This window comes from Suncus etruscus, chromosome 1 (genome assembly GCF_024139225.1).
Source record: "Suncus etruscus isolate mSunEtr1 chromosome 1, mSunEtr1.pri.cur, whole genome shotgun sequence".
Classification (NCBI taxonomy): Eukaryota; Metazoa; Chordata; class Mammalia; order Eulipotyphla; family Soricidae; genus Suncus; species Suncus etruscus.
This window is the reverse complement of record NC_064848.1, coordinates 85,720,896-85,739,771: the sequence shown is the minus strand read 5'-3', so window position 1 is coordinate 85,739,771 and position 18,876 is coordinate 85,720,896. Positions and strand designations below refer to the sequence as shown.

The 18,876-nt window shown below is 49.3% G+C and overlaps 1 protein-coding gene across 1 annotated transcript; it reads left to right on the top strand.

Moving 5' to 3' along the window:
- Positions 1 to 8,166: 8,166 nt before the first annotated feature.
- On the top strand, positions 8,167 to 14,767 carry ALAD (aminolevulinate dehydratase). The gene is made up of 11 exons (XM_049784851.1): positions 8,167 to 8,341; positions 9,680 to 9,730; positions 10,017 to 10,113; positions 10,788 to 10,923; positions 11,018 to 11,101; positions 11,198 to 11,286; positions 11,555 to 11,610; positions 11,964 to 12,051; positions 12,339 to 12,425; positions 12,691 to 12,820; positions 14,022 to 14,767. Exons 1-11 carry the CDS (start codon positions 8,229 to 8,231, stop codon positions 14,078 to 14,080), a joined length of 990 nt encoding a protein of 329 aa, XP_049640808.1. The 5' UTR covers positions 8,167 to 8,228; the 3' UTR covers positions 14,081 to 14,767.
- The last annotated feature ends 4,109 nt before the right edge of the window (positions 14,768 to 18,876 follow it).

Genomic DNA, 18,876 nt, shown 5'->3' with positions numbered 1-18,876 from the left:
CCTCCTCCAGCCCTCCTGCACACACGCCCTCTGGCCTCCCCCAGCCCACGCTCCCTGTGGGCCTCTGCTGATAAACAACTCTGGAATCTGACGCTTTAATAGTATCCGGAGGCAATGGTAGTTAGTAGGCTTTGAGATCTATATTCTTTTTTTTTTTTTTTTTTTGCTTTTGTTTCTTTGGGCCACACTCAGTGGGTGCCCAGAGGTTACTCCTGACTCTGCACTCAGGAATTATTCACTCCTGGTGGTGCTAGAGGGAACATCTGGGATACCTGGACCAAACTCAGGTCTGTCGCTTGTAAGGCGAGAGAACCCTTCTCGCTCTTCTATCGCTCCAGCCCCTGAGACCTAGATCTAACTCCGGTCCTCTAAGATCCCCAGCTCTAAGAGCCCAGTTGCATCTACATGCCGGTGGTAAAATCAACATGCTACAAGGCAGCATTTTTCAACCACTGTGCCGCGACACACTAGTGTGCTGTGAGATATTGTCAGCTGTGCCATGGGAAAAATTCCACTTTATCCGTAACATGCGGCTTTGGCTCACAAATAGACTAAGCATTAGATTATTTCATAATAAAGTAGTTATAAAATAATTTATTTGTATTTACTTGATTCCTATTCAAGATAATTACTTTATATATAGTCAATATAGGCACAAAGTTAAAATTTTTTTAACATTTTCTAATGGTGGTGTGCCTCGTGATTTTTTTTTTCCATGAAAAAAGTGTGTCTTTGCACAAAAAGGTTGAAAAACACTTGCTATAAGGAAGCCCCTGGAACCAGCACTTTCTCCTCTAAGCTCCGAAAGTCTAAACCCAATGGAGTAGAGACTGGGCTTCTCTATGTCCTTGGTCAAGGCCTTATTCTTATTCTCTTTAGTCCTTGTGCTCAGCACTGGTACAGATTCTGGAAATGTGGCTGGGTCCTTTTTGATTTGTGGGACAGTTGCTATCCTGGCCCAGCTGGAGTTTGGGGTTTCTCACCTTGGGTCACCTTCTGCCGAGCTGCCTCCTCCTGTTAGTGGCAGCGCCTGCCAGAGTTGGCAAGTACTCCCAACCCTCTTGCCAAGACCACAGGCTCTGGAATCCTCACAAAAACATAACATCGGGTTTCAGGCCCTGCAGCTCTTTCTCAGCCCCTCCTGCTAGCAGCTCTCAGAAGCAGCTTTTCCTACTTAGATGATTCTCAGGTGGGGCAAGTTGCCTTCTAAGGAAGGAGACTTGTTTGGATCAGTCAGAAAAAGGACCTGTACTTCCAAGTCCCCTCTTCCAGGAAGCCCTTCTGAACGCCTGGTCTACCCTTCTACCATGTCAGTCAGGACCCTACCGTGGCTATCTCAGAGAATCCTGTAGCCTACACTGGTTTCTGTGCAACTTCTTCCTGCTGCGTAGCTCAACAGCACAGCTGTGATGCTCTTAAAGGAGATACAGTCTAACTCAGTTCTGCTCCGAGCGACAGGCATGAAAGTAGCTGAGTGTTGGGGCCGGAGAGATAGCATGGAGATAGGGAGTTAAAAAAAGAAAGTAGCTGAGTGTTTCCTGGGGTGGGGGTGGAGGTGGAGGGACTGGGTGCTGCTTAGTGCCAGGTACATACTTGTTCAGTCTCATCATCTTCTATCTCTAATCTGCAAACCATCTTTCTATCTCTAATCTTAAAGTTTGAGAGTATCACTCCCAGTTTATAGATTTCGAAATGTAGACTCTTCAGGACCAGCTGTGTCACTCAAAGGCAAGTGCGCAGGTGTACATGCACACGCACACGTAGACTTTACACAGATATAATCATATGCACTCACACACGAACACATGTACTCTTGCACTTGCATGTGTGCGAATTCACATGTGTGCATGCCATGTGCATGTCCATGGATCCATAGACCCGTGCATGTGCACAATATCGCATATCCATACACATGTGCACACATAAAATGTATGTACATGCATGTATGCATGACCATGCAGTACACATATGTGTGCCCGTGCATCTAAAATACCTATGTATACACTTGGAAGCATTGAAATGTGGGTGAGAGGGGCCGGAGAGATAGCACAGCGGTAAGGCATCTGCCTTGCATGCAGAAGGACGGTAGTTTGAATCCCGGCGTCCCATATGGTTCCCCGCCAGGGGCGATTTCTGAGCATAGAGCCAGGAGTAGCCCCTGAGCGCTGCCAGGTGTGACCCAAAAACCAAAAAAAATGTGGGTGAGCAGAGGAGCTGGGTCAATGGTGACTTGTTATTGTTCTCACTGTGGTGCCTCAGCACCCATCTGGGCCTTGCAGGTTCTCCAGACTGGAAATATGTACCCCCTGCATATGTAACAATCTCCCTGTCTTGGAAGGACTTTTTGCACAGTATGTGGACATGGCTGTGCAGAAAGGGATGTAGCTCTGGCTCAGGAAGATTAGGATGTATGTGTTGTGTGTTGTGTGTGTGTGTGGGGGGGGTTATGTGTGACAGGTAGAGTGTAGTTCCCACTCCACACATTTATCAAGCCCCCTCTTGTAACCAGATAATAGGGTGTTGGTTCAGGGGTCCTCAGACTTTTTAAACAGGGGGCCAGTTCACTGTCCCTCAGACCATTGGAGGATCTGACTATAGTAAAAACAAAACTTATGAACGAATTCTTATGCACATTGCATATATCTAAACAAAACAGATACAAATACAATATGTGGCCCTCGGGCCATAGTTTGAGGACCACTGGTAGATAATGAAGCACTGGGCAGGTGTAACATGGTCACACAAGCTCTATGCCTGACTTACTGCAGATGTCAAACAAATCTTCATGCCTCTGTACCCCACTTTCCAAAGCAGAATGAATGGCCTGAGAGCAGATAGTCCAGGGATTATGGTTCTTGCCTTACATATGACAGTCTCTGGTTCATCCTCAGTACCTCAAATCAGTAAAATTTTTAAATCAATAAATTTATTTATTTATTTATTTTTTTTGGTTTTTGGTTTTTGGGCCACACCTGGCAGTGCTCAGGGGTTACTCCTGGTTGTCTGCTCAGAAATAGCTCCTGGCAGGCACGGGGGACTATATGGGACACCGGGATTTGAACCAACCACCTTTGGTCCTGGATCGGCTGCTTGCAAGGCAAACACCGCTGTGCTATCTCTCCAGGCCCAAATCAATAATTTTTTTTAAAAAGTCAATAAAATAGGGGCCGGACAGATAGCATGGAGGTAAGACGTTTGCCTTTCATGCAGAAGGTCATTGGTTCAAATCCCGGCATCCCGAGTCCCCCCAGCCTGCCAGGAGTGATTTCTGAGCATAGAGCCAGAAGTAACCCCTGAGTGCTGCCAGGTGTGACCCAAAAACCAAACAAACAAACAAAACAAAGCAATAAAATAAAATTTAAAGCACAAAAGACATAAAAAGGCTTTATCTATTTTCTGGGGCCAGAGTGATATACATAGCACAGTGATGAGGGCACTTGTTTTGCACACAGCTGACCTGGGTTCAAGCTCCATCATCCTCTATTGTCTCCCAATCCTTCCAGGAGTGATTCTTGTGCACCACTGGATGTGACCCTCCCCCCCCCCCCATCAACCTTTTTCTCTCTTGCTTTTTTGTTCTTTTAGCTACTAATATATTTTCTCTCTTTCCCTTTTTTGTGTGTTTTTTTGGGCCATACCAGCTGTGCTTGGGATTTATACCTAACTGAATTTAAGGATCACTCCTGGTAGAGGTCTGGTGGGGAACTTTATGTACTGGGGATCCAACTTTGGCTGAGCACATGCTAAGCAAGCACCTTGCCCACTGTACTATCTCCTATATTTTCTAAAGTTCTTCTAACAGCAGTGGGGTCTCCTAATAATAAAAGTGGGGCCCCCTAAGGCCTGTTTCTCATTCCTGCTACCACCTTCACCACCACTGACACGGCCGCTGCCACCAGAACTGCTGGCATCCCTACCTCGTTGGTTCAGGTTCAGATAAACCAAGCCTTCCACTCCCTCCCCTTAGAAAGTAAATTGGGGCCTGTGGAATGTGGTTTGGGATTCCAGAAGCCCAGGCTGCTCCCAAAGCTGTTCTCTGGAAGGTGAATCAGACGGGCAGACCTGGCCTTTGAGCCTCCCTGGACTCTCCAGAATGCCAGGGAGGAAATCCTGAACCTCGAAGAGCATCCCTTTCCTTACCCTGGAAGTTGGAGCCACTGTTAACAGCAAAGGACATTATGTGTATATCTGTGTCCACCAGAGTATGGCACCCAAACCAGACACTCCTGTATTTTCCTCTTGTCTCTCCAGCCTTATGGAGAGACAGTACTAGAGGCTAGAGTAGATAAAAAGCCTTCTGCTCTCATCCTCTGGGAAAAATTCAAATTCTAACTTTATGTTCTTTGGCTACTAGCTTCATCTCTCTGAGTGGGGCTAATCCTTGGCAGACTCAAGTGCAAAAATCTTGCACGGATGGGAAACATTGCACCAAAGCTGGCCTTGGTATCTACTGGCTGAATGCTCCTGTAGGTTTGGGGCGTCTGGGCTCGCTCCTGTGTCAGATGATGTGGCTGAGCCAGGGTGTGGTGGTTGGGCAGGTCTCTGTGTGAATTCTGATAACCCCAACCCTGCCAAGGCAGAGACTCGATAAGAGGGGCCCCCAAACTGGGCAGTAGAGGGTCTGGGGAAAGAGAGGAAGGCAGTGCGACCAGCACCCTTTCCCCCTGGAGTCCACATAGCAATGCCCTAGCTCTGCTGTCCCAGCCCCTGAGTGATATGCAGCCTTGAGTAAATTCTGCTCCCTCTTGGGCTTCAGTATTCCCTTTGTACAGAAGAGAAGCTAGAAAACACACACCCCCAATCACACACAGAGCAATGGGGTTTTTCTCTTAGGTACCTCCTGAGGGAAGTCAAACAGCCCCAATGGCCAGAGCTATTACAGTAAATAGGTCACTTGCCTTGTGCTCAGCCAACCTGGGATCAGTCCCTGACAACCCATTTGGTGCCCTGAGCCCAACCAGGAATGATTCTTGAGCACAGAGCCAGAAGTAAGCCTTGAGTGCCCTGAGTGTGGCCCCAAGACCAAAAGAAAATTAAACAAATTAAAAAAAATCCAAACAGCCCAAGAGTGGGGGTGGGGGTGGGAGGCTACCAACACAGATGCTGAGTTTGGGGACCATGCCTTTCATATGGGAGCCCTGAACTTCACCCCTGGATCCACATGTTCCCTGAGCACCATCAGGTGGGGCTCAGTAACAACTCTGCAGCCTCTCTCCAGGCCTGGCTCCTCCGTGACCTATTCCTTCCTGTCCTGTCCTTATTTCCCATCCTCTGACATCACTGCACTTCCTACACCCTATCCCTGCTCTGCTCGGGACTACAGAGATTTTCCTAGAGCTTGCTTAGAAATCCTGTGGTCCTCTGAAATCTGACCCCTCACCTCATAAATGCTGCAACTGCGAATTTCCTGGGGTCAGCACCACCACCCCCTTCCCTGTTGGTGACACTTCTCTACCAGCAGGAAGTTGTGGTCCTTTTCCTCAGGCAGCCCTGCCTCCCAGTACTGTGGTGCCCACACCTGGCACACAATAGGTCCTGCAAGAACCCACACAAATGCTTCTGTATCTCTTGTCATGCACATCATTGAATATTGGCAGGTTTGTTGTGGAGACAGGGGTGGCCTTGGACCTTGCCCTAGGAGCACTGTTCATGGGAAGGAAGATAAGGGAGGCCCACATAGCGCTGTTACACTGTAAAGGAGCTCTGGTCTGGACAGGAAGAGCCACTCCTGGAGGAGAGGAAAGGAGGGGCAGCTTCCTGGAGAGACGGGTAGGATGGGCTATGGGGGGAAGGGGCCCATGCTGTGGAAAGAGCACAAGTGTCCCAGGACAGGGCACAGTGGCTTAGCCAGTAGATGGCAGGCAAGTGTGACAGGTCTTGGGAAACAGCTGATCTTTGGGGCTGAACAGATTTTAGAGAGGTGGGTGTAAGGGACAAGGTGTCTGCAGGGTAGGGGATGACTTAAGTTGGTTGTAGCATGTGGTACATGCTCAGCAAGTGAGCCGAGTCCTGTTGTCACAAAAGCCACCCGGGCTTTTTTCTGGCAAGAGAATTTTAGGAGTTTTTGTTTTGTTTTGGTTTCTTCCTCCTCTCCACACATTTCCAGAATCTCAGCAATGTGACAAATATGAATGTTATTTGGGTACAGAGAGCACAGGCTACTCTCCTGCCCATCGAAGAGTCTTTTAAGCAACTGTAAATTCCTTACAACGTCAAGATCTGAGAAGATTGTTCATGGAGCTCTTGCACCTATTTCACATCTAAGAAACCCGGGTTTGATCCTCAGCACTGAGTAATCCTACAGATGCCACAGTAGGTGTGGCCCAGCAAATTGTTTTAATTTTTTATTTTGTTTTGCTTTGTTTTTTGGTCATACCCAGTAGTCCTCAGGGCTTGCTTATTCATGGCTCTGTGCTCCAGAATCACTCCTGACTGGTTCAGGGGACCATATATGTATCAGGGATCAAACTCATGTCAACCTTGTGCAGGGCAATCTTGTGCCCTATTTTCTGTACTGTTACTCCAGCTCCCCAAAATTTATTTAAAAGACATCCCCCCAAAAAAGATGCCCCAAAAATACAACAAAAGAAATGTTTGTTTGTTTTTAAAATAGTGCTGACTGCTTGTTCTTTAAGCTTTGCTCTCTCCTGAACACATATCTCATGTGCTTGTTCTCTGCATTTTTGCTTTTTCCACTCTGGAGAGGCTCGTGCTCCCTCTTGAACATGCACTTCTCTCTTTCTCTCCCCTGACATCTTAATGCAAAGTTCACTCAATAAAAACTATCTGGAGGCTAGAGCTGTAGTAAGCAGGGAGGGCACTTGCTTTGCACGTGGCCAACTTAGATTCCATCTCTGAATCATATGGTCTCCAAGCAACTCCAGGAGTGACTCCTGAGTACTGCTAGGTATAACCCCAAAACAAAAACAAACAAACCAATACTGCTTCACACACACACAAAAAAACTCGAATGTAAATTTAGATTCAAAGTGCTGTGGAGGCCAGGGATCGATTGTAATAGATGAATTAAAGGGGTCAAAGGATATGCACTGGTGCCTAGAGATAGTACATTGGTTAGCATGCACCCAGCAGCTTCAAGTCCCACCACTACATGATCCCTGGGTCACCTCTAGGTATGGCTCTGGTGTGCCTAGCCCCCACCTGAGCAGTACTGCATCCTCAGGCCCTTGTGCTAAACCAACAACCTGTTTAGTAGTGTCTCTGACCCTCCTGAGCATTTCTTGGGGGGCCCACCCACCTACATCTCAAATAGATAGGCCTGGGATATAATGAACATCATATGATTGTGATGAGAGTTCAAGTATTGTGCACTTGAAATTTGTCTTTTAAATAAACCGTAAAGGTGGTTTTGTTTTTTTTTTGTTTTTTTACTTTGAAGGAATAGGTGCTCAGGGTTTACTCCTGAAAGTGCTTGGGGGTACATATGAGACATCAGGGATCAAGCCATGTTGGCTGTATGCAAGGCAAGTGCCTCATCTTTACAGTGGACTATCACTCTAATCCCATACCTAAAAATTCTTTTTTTTTTTTTTTTTTTTGGTTTTTGGGCCATACCCGGCGTTGCTCAGGGGATACTCCTGGCTGTCTGCTCAGAAATAGCTCCTGGCAGGCACGGGGGACCATATGGGACACCGGGATTTGAACCAACCACCTTTGGTCCTGAATCGGCTGCTTGCAAGGCAATCGCCGCTGTGCTACCTCTCCGGGCCCACCTAAAAATTCTTATCACGAGGGAGGAACAAATACAACTCTATATGTGGTGCTCAGGACTTACTCCTGGCTCTGTACTCAGGGATCACTCTTGGCAGGCTCTGGATTGCTTTGTGGTGCTGGGGATCCATCCCTGGTTTACATGCAAAGCAAGCACCCTATCCTATGGATAGTGATATTAGGTCAGTTTACTGTAGTACCTTCCCTTGGCACAGTGACAATGCAGTGACAGTCCTGCTGCACTCTGGCTGTAGCACAATGTGGATCCCCAGAAACAGACCGGGACCGGGGATGCCTCTCCTCTCTCTGTGGGTCTTCCCAGGACTTACCTTGGCTGGGGAACAGGGAACAGTGTCTAGGAGAGACAACAGGTGTAGGATCTTCTCCAGGAGATGGGGACCTTGTCTCAGGTGCCTCCCACTGTCCCCACAGAGCTGAACACCTCGCAGACCACAGAGTCTCTGAATTCTGCCAAGACGGCTCCCCCACTGTCCACCATGAAGCCTCAGTCAGTGTTGCACAGCGGCTACTTCCACCCCCTGCTTCGCACCTGGCAGGCAACCGCCACCTCCCTGAATGCCTCCAACTTGATCTACCCCATCTTTGTCACGTGAGTACCCATGGAAGGTATTCCCATCCACGGGATCTGCAGGGGGCAGCTGTGAGCGTGTGTAACAGATGGACAGAGGAACACAGCTGGGGTGGTGATGGCAGCACTGTGTCATAAGCCGCCTCGTGGTGTGGAACAGGCCATTTGGTCTGTTCTAGACAGACCTGGGTGAGAACTCATACTTTCCTTTAGGAGGGGAGAATAACTTTTGCCCTCTGGAGGCAAACCATTCCACCCCTCCACCCCCGCTTTTGCAGCCAGACGGGAACCATTGGTGCTCTAAGGATTGAAAAGTGCCTTCTGGGCCCGGAGAGATAGCACAGCAGTGTTTGCCTTGCAAGCAGCCGATCCAGGACCAAAGGTGGTTGGTTCGAATCCTGGAGCAGACAGCCAGGAGTAACGGTGTGGCTCAAAAACCAAAAAAAAAAAAGAAAGAAAAGTGCCTTCTATGTGCATGTCAGAATTGCTCCTTGTGACTTGGTGGTGCTCAGGGGCTACTCCCAGCTCCATGCTCAGGGATTGCTCCTGACAGTGCTCCAGGGATCAACCTGAGACTCCTGCACAAGAAGTATCTGTCTTCTTGTAGCCCTGGTCATATGATCACGAATCAGTGTTACTACCTCTGACATTATTGAGTATTGAGTCACTGGGTAAATGTATCAAGGATAGCAAGCTCAGCATGAAACACTTTGCTGAATGATTTTCTTCAGTCCCGATGTAATGTCTGAAGATGTGGCCATCACCCCGCCAGATAGTCTCTGAGGGGGGTTTACCACAGCCTGCAACAGCTCCAAGGGATTACTGAATGTTTTGCTTGGTGCTGTGTGTTCAATCCCTACACCATCATGAATGACTCCAAAAAAGCCCTCAACTCCAGGATGAGAGCCCTGAGAAGCCAACAATGGAACAAAGCCAGCCCCTGGCCCACCATAAGTACATGGCAAAATTTTGCCAGATGTAGACATGAATTCACCCAAGAGCACCATGAGGCTTTGAGATGAAGCCTCTCGGCCAGGGTTCCTGTGAGCCAGTGCTTGGGTGAGCAAGCAAGGCTCCCACTCCAGAGACCACCTTCTTAGCCTCTTGAGCCCTGCCTGTTATTGCTTTCTCTCCCACCCATATTGTCCTCTTGTCATTGCTCCTTCTTATTCCAATTACTGTTGCAGGCCCTGAGCTTGGCCCAGCAGAGAAACTAGACCCAGGAACCCATTCCCTTTCTGTTCTTTCCTCCACCTTCCTCTCCCTTTCCCAGCTCCCTAAGCATCCATACCCCCTTGCCCCTGGCCCTCTCCTTAGGTCCCAATCTATAGCACCTCCCCTCTCCTCCCGCTCTTGCAGGGATATGCCTGATGACATCCAGCCCATTGCCAGCCTCCCTGGAGTGGCCAGGTAAGGGAGCCTGGCAAGGAGGGAGGGTGCAGGGCTGAGCAGGATGGGGATCTCATGAAGGGGAGGAGTGAATGGGATGGGGTCTCTCAGCTCAGCAGAGTCAAGGGATTCCCTCAGGGAGAAGCAGCAGGAAAGCAGGGGTTCAGGTAGGTGGAGGTGGGGGCTTCTCCCATTTGGATGAGCGTTGATACTTAATTCCTCAGAGCCTTGGGTATGTCTAGCTACTCAGTACAGAGAAGGGGAATGCTCTGAATGCTCTGAATCCTCTGAATGCTCCTCTATTCAGGTATGGCGTGAACCGCCTGGAAGAGATGCTCCGGCCCCTGGTGGAAGAGGGTCTGCGCTGTGTGCTCATCTTCGGGGTCCCCAGCAGGGTTCCCAAGGTGAGGGATGGAAGAAGGGGAACTGCGGGGCCACACTGGTGAATGAAGGGATTCCAGACAACTCCTTAGAGAGGGCCTTGGAGTTGGCTCAAAGGATTGCAGTGATGGGGCTGGAGCAGTTGGTAAGGCACTTGCCTTGTATGAAGCCAACCCAGGTTCCATTCCCAGCATCTCAAATGGTCCCCGGGCACAGCCAGAAGTAATTTCTGAGCATCGCTGAATATGGCCCAAAACAAAACCAGACAAAAGGGAGGAGGCCCTTCAGCACATGCCTGGCATGCAGGACACCCTGGGTTCAGTCCCCAGCCCCACCAATCACCACAGGTAAAACCTGAAAATTTCTGAGCGTCGCCAGGTATGACCCTGGTGTCCACCAATACCCTTGGGCTGAGTAGCACTGCATTGCTAGCCCGAGTGTCCAACTGTGTAGCCCAGTTGGTCAAATATCACCAGGAGGGGCCCCAATTCAAGCATTACTTAGGAACCCTCAATCACTGAAAATAAGAGCAGGGGTGGGGCCGCTGGCCAGATCCGGTGTCCTGGTGGGCATATCACATCCCCTTAGCCCATGGCAACAGGGTCTCTGTGAGCAGTTAAACAAGCAAAGAGAGGAACATCCAGCCCTTTAGTGACTCATGTCTCCAACACCCCACTGTGTCCTACCCCTACCCCAGGACGAGCGTGGCTCTGCAGCCGATTCCGAGGACTCCCCAACTGTCGAGGCTGTCCGGCTGCTGCGCAAGACCTTCCCCAGCCTGCTGGTGGCCTGTGACGTCTGCCTGTGCCCCTATACCTCTCACGGGCACTGTGGTGAGCACCTCCCACACCCCGCTGCCTCCATTCCCACTACCCCATCCTTCCCCCACCATGAGGCAACCTCCAAGTGTGGCCATCTCTCTGGCAGGGCTCCTGAGTGAGAAGGGGGCCTTTCAGGCTGAGGAGAGCCGCCAGCGGCTGGCAGAGGTGGCACTGGCCTATGCCAAGGCAGGTGAGTCTGCCACACTAGGGAGCATGCCTGTGGGTGGGGCAGACATGGAGGCCAGGAGGGAGCTGGGGGTGCTGAAGGTCCATTTTCCTCCCGCAGGCTGCCACGTGGTGGCGCCCTCAGACATGATGGATGGACGCGTGGAAGCCATCAAGGAAGCTCTCATGACTAATGGACTCGGCAACAGGGTAGGTTCCTGGGGGTTGGGGAGGGAAAGGAGAAAGGGGTCTCTACTGTACCGAGAACCCACTCTTCTTTCCACCAAGGGCTATAGAAACAGAGATGACTGCTGGAGGCTCAGCCTGTGCCAAGGGAATGAATGATAGCCCGGGGCTCCAGAGGATGCCATCAGGTCCTTGGCCTCCTGGCAGGATCCTTACCCTCCTGGCCACCACCTTTCCCTGGGTTGGCAGGAAATGACAGCTGAAAGCCTTGCCCCCCTGTCTGCCCTCCCAGGTATCGGTGATGAGCTACAGCGCCAAGTTTGCTTCCTGTTTCTACGGCCCTTTCCGGTGAGTAGAGAACTCACACACATCCCGTACACAAACACCAGCTGCAGATGCCGCTATTCAAGCCCTGGCCTGGGGCTGGAGATAATTTCTCTGTAACCCTGAAGCCCCAAGTGCCCCTACCCTCTCACTGAACTCCTGAGCATGCCAGAATGATGGCCATGAGCCATCAGATCTGCTTGGCCAAGTGTGACCATGAGTGGCCCTGGACCCCTTGATCACTGTTGGGAAGACTCCAGATAAGTATATATGTCCCTGACATGTTCACCCAAAGCAGTGAATACCCCTACATGTACACACACACATGTATGTGCACACTTGCACACACTCCACCCACATACATGGCTCTTTCCCAGGGATGCGGCTCAGTCCAGCCCAGCCTTTGGAGACCGTCGCTGCTACCAGCTGCCTCCTGGAGCCCGGGGCCTGGCCCTTCGTGCTGTGGTGAGTACCTGAGCCTGTTCCCATCATCCTTTCACTTGCCCTTCACTTGCCTCTTTTTCTTTTTTTTTTTTTTTTTTTGGTTTTTGAGTCACACTCAGCAGCACTCAGGAGTTACTCCTGGCTCTACACTCTGGAATCGATCCTGGTAGGATTGGGGGACCATATGGGGTGCTGGGATTTGAATCACTGACCCTCTGCAGGCAAGGCAAATGCCTTACCTCCATGCTATCTCTTCGACCCCCTTTCTCACCTGCCTCTGACCTCATCTTCGCCCTCCCTACTTCCAGGACCGAGATGTGCGGGAGGGAGCTGACATGCTCATGGTGAAGCCGGGAATGCCCTACCTGGATATTGTGCGAGAGGTCAAGGACAAGGTGAGAACAGGGAACAGAGACTGGGAGGCTGCAGGGGAGGAGGGAAGGTTTGTTTGTGGCTGGCAGGACTCCTGCCCTTCCCCAGCTGTGGGCATCTGACCATCTCAGGCAGCTTTCTTTCGGCAGTGGCTGTGACCAGCCATATATGGCTAGACCACCAGCAGTAGTGATGTTGACCTATGGGGAGGCTAGGGGGCACCACAGATGGACAGGGAGGTTGCCCACCTCCTCTGACCCCTCTGTGCTCATGGCCACTTCTCTACAGCATCCGGAGCTCCCACTGGCTGTGTACCACGTGTCAGGGGAGTTCGCCATGCTGTGGCACGGAGCCCAGGCTGGGGCATTTGATCTCAAAGCTGCTGTTCTAGAGGCCATGACCGCCTTACGCAGGGCAGGTGAGTCCACGGGGCTGGGGTAATGCTCCCTGTGACCGTAGGATGGACAGACACCAGACCCACAGAGGGCAATGCCTCCTTGAGTTAAACCAGAAATCACAGGAATTGACACAGCCCCACTGCTGGCCAAGAAGTACAGACCTCACCTGTGGGAGCCCTCAGTTCACTCCCGACATCTTCTGGTCCCTGAGCACTGCCAGGATGTGGGCCAGCAGCACACAGTGACAAGCTACAAAATACACAACAGGGCTAGAAAGAGAACACAGGTGTAAAGGAACTTGCCATGCATGTCACCCACCAGGAGTGATCCCAGAACATAAACCATAAAGTGTTCAGGGATATCCCTGAACGCTTCCAGGTGTGGACCCAAAACCTAAATTACAAAATGAGCAACAAGAGAAACCTGATTCTAGGACTGGGCAGGTGGCTCAGAGCACTGGAATGACTCATCTTCAGCACCACATAGTTCCTCAGGTACCCCCAGGGAGTGACCTCTGAACATCATACCAGACTAGCCCTGCGTACTGGTGGGTGGGCCATCATCCACCAACTGATAAATAATAGGCCAGAGCAATAGTACAGTGGGTAGGGGGTTTGCTTTGCATGCTGCTGACCCCAGGTTCACCCTCCAACATCCCTGAGCAACATTAGGAGTAATACCTTTGTCTAGAGCCAGTAGTAACCCCTAAGCATCAACAGGTATGGACAACCCCCATTCCTGTACATAAATAAACAGCCCTACGCTCCTGAACAGAACCAGGAATACCCCTGAGAGTCAGTCACGTTATGGGTCTGACCCAAAGGCCCTAAATCAATGAAGAAATGAACAGACACAGAAGGTGAGAAAGGCACAACTCTCTGTTCCTTTGTGGCTTTGCAACCCTGCCACTTCCCATGAGTCACTCCCCTCAGCTAGAATCGAGAGATGGAATGGACCAAGTGCACAGCTGGGGAAAGGCTTAAAGAAGTGATCATTTATATGGCCTTGGCAGTAGAACACAAACGCTAGGGAAAGAGGTGGCCTCTTCCCAGCCACTGAATGCTGCATGTTCTCCTTTGGCACACCCAGGCCAGAGAACAGGCTTTGTCCTCAGGCAAACACTAGACAAAGCTAGAAGTGAGGGCTGTGACTGCAAGGCAACCCCTTCCCTCATCACTTTATCTTCTTCCCACCCCCCACTGCCCTGCCCTCCCTACACAGGGGCTGACATCATCATCACCTACTATACACCCCAGCTGCTGCAATGGCTGAAGGAGTGAGTCCACCCCAGAGTTTCCAGTGAAGAAGTGAAAACCAAAGTGACCGCTAATTTTAAGACCATGCCCTCTCATTCCCACCCTGCTCCCATGCTGGCAGGGGCCCAGCCCTGGGTGCCCTCTGCAACCTGCCAAAGTCTTGACTGCTCACAGCCACATCCTCATGGACTCTCTAAAGCTGGCATACCCTCCCTGCCTTGGCCCTGAGACTTGCCAGCCCCAACACCCCCTCTCTGGTCTGGCTGCAGCTTCTGGAGAGGTAGTGGGGCCAGGGGCAGGCTCCGTGGGACTCGAGCCATTTGCCATTGCACCTCAGTTCCTGCCAGGAGGCCTGAGCCTCCCACAGCAGAGCTGGGTGCTGGGATGCAGGCCAGTGAGCATCTGGGCTTAGCATGGAGATTGACGGCAAGCCCACAGAAGATGATGCTCACCAAGGCCCACAAGTGCCCAGCTGCCCGATACCTCTTGCATATTATACTCTGAGCCATAAACCCAAAGAATTGCTCTTCGCCGAGCAGAAATGTGACCTGAAGATCAGCATTCAGGGGAACGAGGAGAGTCTCCCTGACTGGGAAATAGCACACTTGCTCCGTGCCCAAATGCAGGGCAGGTTTCCAGGGATATTGTTTGTGTGTTTGATATGGGGAAGGGAGTAATGAACACCAATAAAGCAGATAGATTCTCTCCACACCTGGTGGGGATTGTAAGAGTCTGGTGAGGAAGCATGCTTGGATCTGCAATGGGAGGAACATAGCGGGTCTGCTGGGAGCAAGTGAGGAAAAGGAAGGTGGGCGGCAAAACCAGAAAGGAAAGCCCTGCACTTTGGAAAAAGCTCAGCTTCTATATTATATATTGTCTTTTTTTTTTTTTTGGAATGATTGGAAGTATCTTGTTCTTGTCAGGGACCCCAGCGCATTGGACACACGTTGGCATGTGCATGACACAGGACCAAGCTCAGGATCTCATCCTTACTCTGAGCCCTTCTTAGTCACTGAACCAGCTTCTAGCCCCTTTCTCACCTAGGACCTCTAACAGCAGAATAATTAGGATTGCCCCAAGTGTTACAGACCAAGGGCTTTTTTTTAAATATAAATTATCTTTATTTAAACACCGTGATTACAAATATAATTGTAGTTGTATGATTACAGCCATGTAAAGAACACGCCCCTTCACCAGTGCAGGATTCCCACCACCAATTTCCCAGATCTATCTACTCCCCACCCCACCTACACCTGTACTCGAGACAGGCTTTCTTTTTCCCTCATTCATTCACATTGTTATGATAGTTTTCAGTGTAGTTATTTCTCTAACTGCACTTATCACTCTATGTGGTGAGCTTCATGTCATGAGCTGCACCTACATGGGAAGATGGGGGGAAATAAGGGTTGGGACTGGGGCAGTAAAATATTAGAAATGAGATTTGTAGGGCGGTATCAAGGTCACAATACAAGATGGATGTTATGGATATATAAATATATATATATATATTTATATATGCATACAATACTATCAATAGGAAAACAAGGAGAAAAAAATTCCAGTGACTGTCCCAACATAAACCACTACTAAAACAGCCCACCCTCCTCCCAAAGCACACTTGACTGAACAAGGAAAGATGGGAAGTGCTTCCAAGTGGAGGGGAAATCCTCAACTCCACTCACTGATACAGCATACTTGAAATCATATAGCCCAGCTGTAAGGCTTCTGGGGCCAGAGATGGTACAGCGGGCAAGGGTACTTGACTTGTGCGTAGCCAACCCAGGTTTGATCCATGTCGTCCTACGAGCCCACCAGATTGTTTCCTGAATACAGAGTCAGGAATAACTCCCATGTATTGCTGAATGTGGCCCAAAATACAAACAGACAAAAACAACTCTAAGCTTCTCTCCTCAACCATCAGGAAATTGGTTAACCATCAGGTAACCAGGCTACCTCCTAGCACAAAGGAAATCAGGGGGGCTGTTTCAAATGAAAAGTAAGATGTTTTATAACCATATGTCCTTAAGAAATTTCTAGATGCTGGGGAAATACCTCAAAGGGCAAGGTGCATGTTTTGCATACAGAGAGCCCAGATTCAGGCCAACTCAGCAGCGAGCTTGGAATAACTCCTAAAAACTGGATGCGGGGTCCGAAGTGATGGCTAGCAGTAGGGCCTTTGTCTTGCAAGCAGCTGACCCAGGACCAATGGTGGTTCAAATTCCAGCACTGCATATGGTCCCTTGAGCCTGCCAGGAGCAATTTCTGAGCACAGAGCCAGGAGTAACCCCTGAGCATCACCAAAATAAAAAACAAAACAAACTACTGAGTGCATATAAAAAAAAAAAAGTCAGAATTGTAAAAGTAAGCTGTCAACTGTTGAGACTATAGGCAGTTGGGATTTGGCATGACTAGTTAATACAGACATCAGAAAACTGAAGTGGGTAGACTGGGTGGGTAGGGAAGGCCCTGAGAAAAACTAAGAGAGTACATCGGGTGAGGTGCTTTCCTTGCATACGTCTAATTTGGGTTCAATCTCCAGCATCCCATATGGTTCCGAGCACCACCAGGAGAGATCCCTGCGTGCAGAGCCAGGAGTAAGCCTTGAGTACCTCTGGGTATGCTCCCGTAAAAACAAAACAAAAAAACTTTCCTATAGGGTGGCAGAGAGATAGGCATTTGCCTTACATGCAGAAGGTCAGTGGTTCAAATCCCGGCATACCATATGGTCCCCTGAGCCTGCCAGGAGCGATTTCTGAGCATGGAGCCAGGAGTAACCCCTAAGCACTGCCAGGTGTGACCCCCCAAAAATAACAACAAAAAAACCCTTCCTATAAAAACATAGGTCAGCCAAAAGAAAGGAAGGAAGGAAGAAAGAAAGAAGGAAGGAAGGAGGGAGGGAGGGAGGGAGGAAGGAAGGAGGAAGGAAGGAAGGAAGGAAGGAAGGAAGGAAGGAAGGAAGGAAGGAAGGAAGGAAAGGAAAGAAAGGAAGGAGGGAGGAAAGAAGGAAGGAAGGAGGAAGGAAGGAAGAAGGAAGGAAGGAAGGAAGGAAGGAAGGAAGGAAGGAAGGAAGGAAGGAAGGAAGGAAGGAAGGAAGGAAGGAAGGAAGGAAGGAAGAAGGAAGGCCCGGAGAAGATAGCACAGCGGCGTTTGCCTTGCAAGCAGCCGATCCAGGACCAAAGGTGGTTGGTTCGAATCCCGGTGTCCCATTTGGTCCCCCGTGCCTGCCAGGAGCTATTTCTGAGCAGACAGCCAGGAGTAACCCCTGAGCAATGCTGGGTGTGGCCCAAAAACAAACAAACAAACAAAAAAAAAACATAGGTCAGGGAGATAGCTCTATGGGCTAGAGGACTTGCAGGAGCCCCGGGTTTGATCCCAGCCCCCAGAATATCACTAGAGTGATCCCAGAACATCAATTTGGAAATAGCTCCCAGCAACACCTAGTGTGTCTCCTCCAACCTAAATCAAAAGTTTGATCTTACCTACTAATGCCAAGTGTACACCTAGATTTCATGATTCCACATTTCAGTATTACTCAACAGAAATGTGCACAGATGTTCACCAAAAGACATTCCAGAGTCTTCATTTAGAATAGCAAAATGAAATAAAACCAACAAGTCAATTGTTTTATTCAAATAGATTTGAGCCCGGAGCTAGAGAGATAGGACAAGGGTAGAGTGACATTTGCACTACCGAGTATGATCCCCTCAAAATATATATTTTTTTCTTGAATCACTGACATTCTACCTAGAAAGGAAGGACATTATCAAAAGAGCTGCTATTCTAAGTGGTAAATTTTTATAGACAGAAGTTTAGGTGAGAAAAGAGGGAATGATTTCAGGCTAGGTTATCTAGTCAGTTTACAAAGTTAATAAAGTAAGGCAGATAGTGGCTGTCAGTTGTATTATTTCTTTTGAAAGAGTGGGTTGGAACACCTTTTCACAGTACTCAGAGTCTTATGAGGGGCCAGAGATCAAACCTAAGTTATTCACATGTATGGATTATCTTGTAGTGCTGACCAAGAAAATTCAGGTTACCGCAGACTTTAGGTTACCTTCCTGAGAGATGCTGAAGCAGCAGTCAGATTATGGATTAAGTCTTAGTTTGCTGACACATTCCCTACACAAGAGATTCCAGGTTGGGTGTGTGATTGCTCTTTTGCGAAATAGTAGTGTTTTGCAATCTTCGTTGTATTCAAAAGTTGATCTAAGACAATGACCATCATCAGTGTGAATGCTAAATTCTCTATAATGGAACACTTAGGCAGGAGAATAGATGACCTTAAATGACAGATAGCAACACAGGTGTGTCCTGCAAACAAGATTCTCAGCAAAAGCAGCGTGGTAAGAATGCCTGCTCTCTATGGGCCCGGAGAGATAGCACAGCGGCGTTTGCCTTGCAAGCAGCCGATCTAGGACCAAAGGTGGTTGGTTCAAACTAGGACCAAAGGTGGTTGGTTCGAATCCCGGTGTCCCATATGGTCCCCCGTGCCTGCCAGGAGCTATTTCTGAGCAGACAGCCAGGAGTAACCCCTGAGCAATGCCAGGTGTGGCCCAAAAACCAAAAAAAAAAAAAAAAAAAAAGAATGCCTGCTCTCTTATCAGTATCCAGTTAACTAAGATTGTGCAATTTGAATTTAGGATAGTGGTTATAGTTTGTAGAAGTAAATAGAAGGTGGCAGGGCTCCAAGGTTCTGAAAAAGCTTCTTACTAAGTTTGTGGGGGGCTTTTCTGGTCCACACTTAGAAATACTTAGGCTCAGGGGCCGGAGAGATAGCACAGCGGTATGCATTTGCCTTGCAAGTGGCTGACCCAGGACTGACA

Coding starts and splice junctions, on each gene's coding strand:
- ALAD (XM_049784851.1), top strand. CDS start 8,229: ATGAAGCCTCAGTCAGTGTTGCACAGCGGCTACTTCCACCCCCTGCTT. Junction 10,114..10,787: donor TCCCCAGCAGGGTTCCCAAG/GTGAGGGATGGA, acceptor CCCCTACCCCAG/GACGAGCGTGGCTCTGCAGC. Junction 11,611..11,963: donor TGTTTCTACGGCCCTTTCCG/GTGAGTAGAGAA, acceptor GCTCTTTCCCAG/GGATGCGGCTCAGTCCAGCC.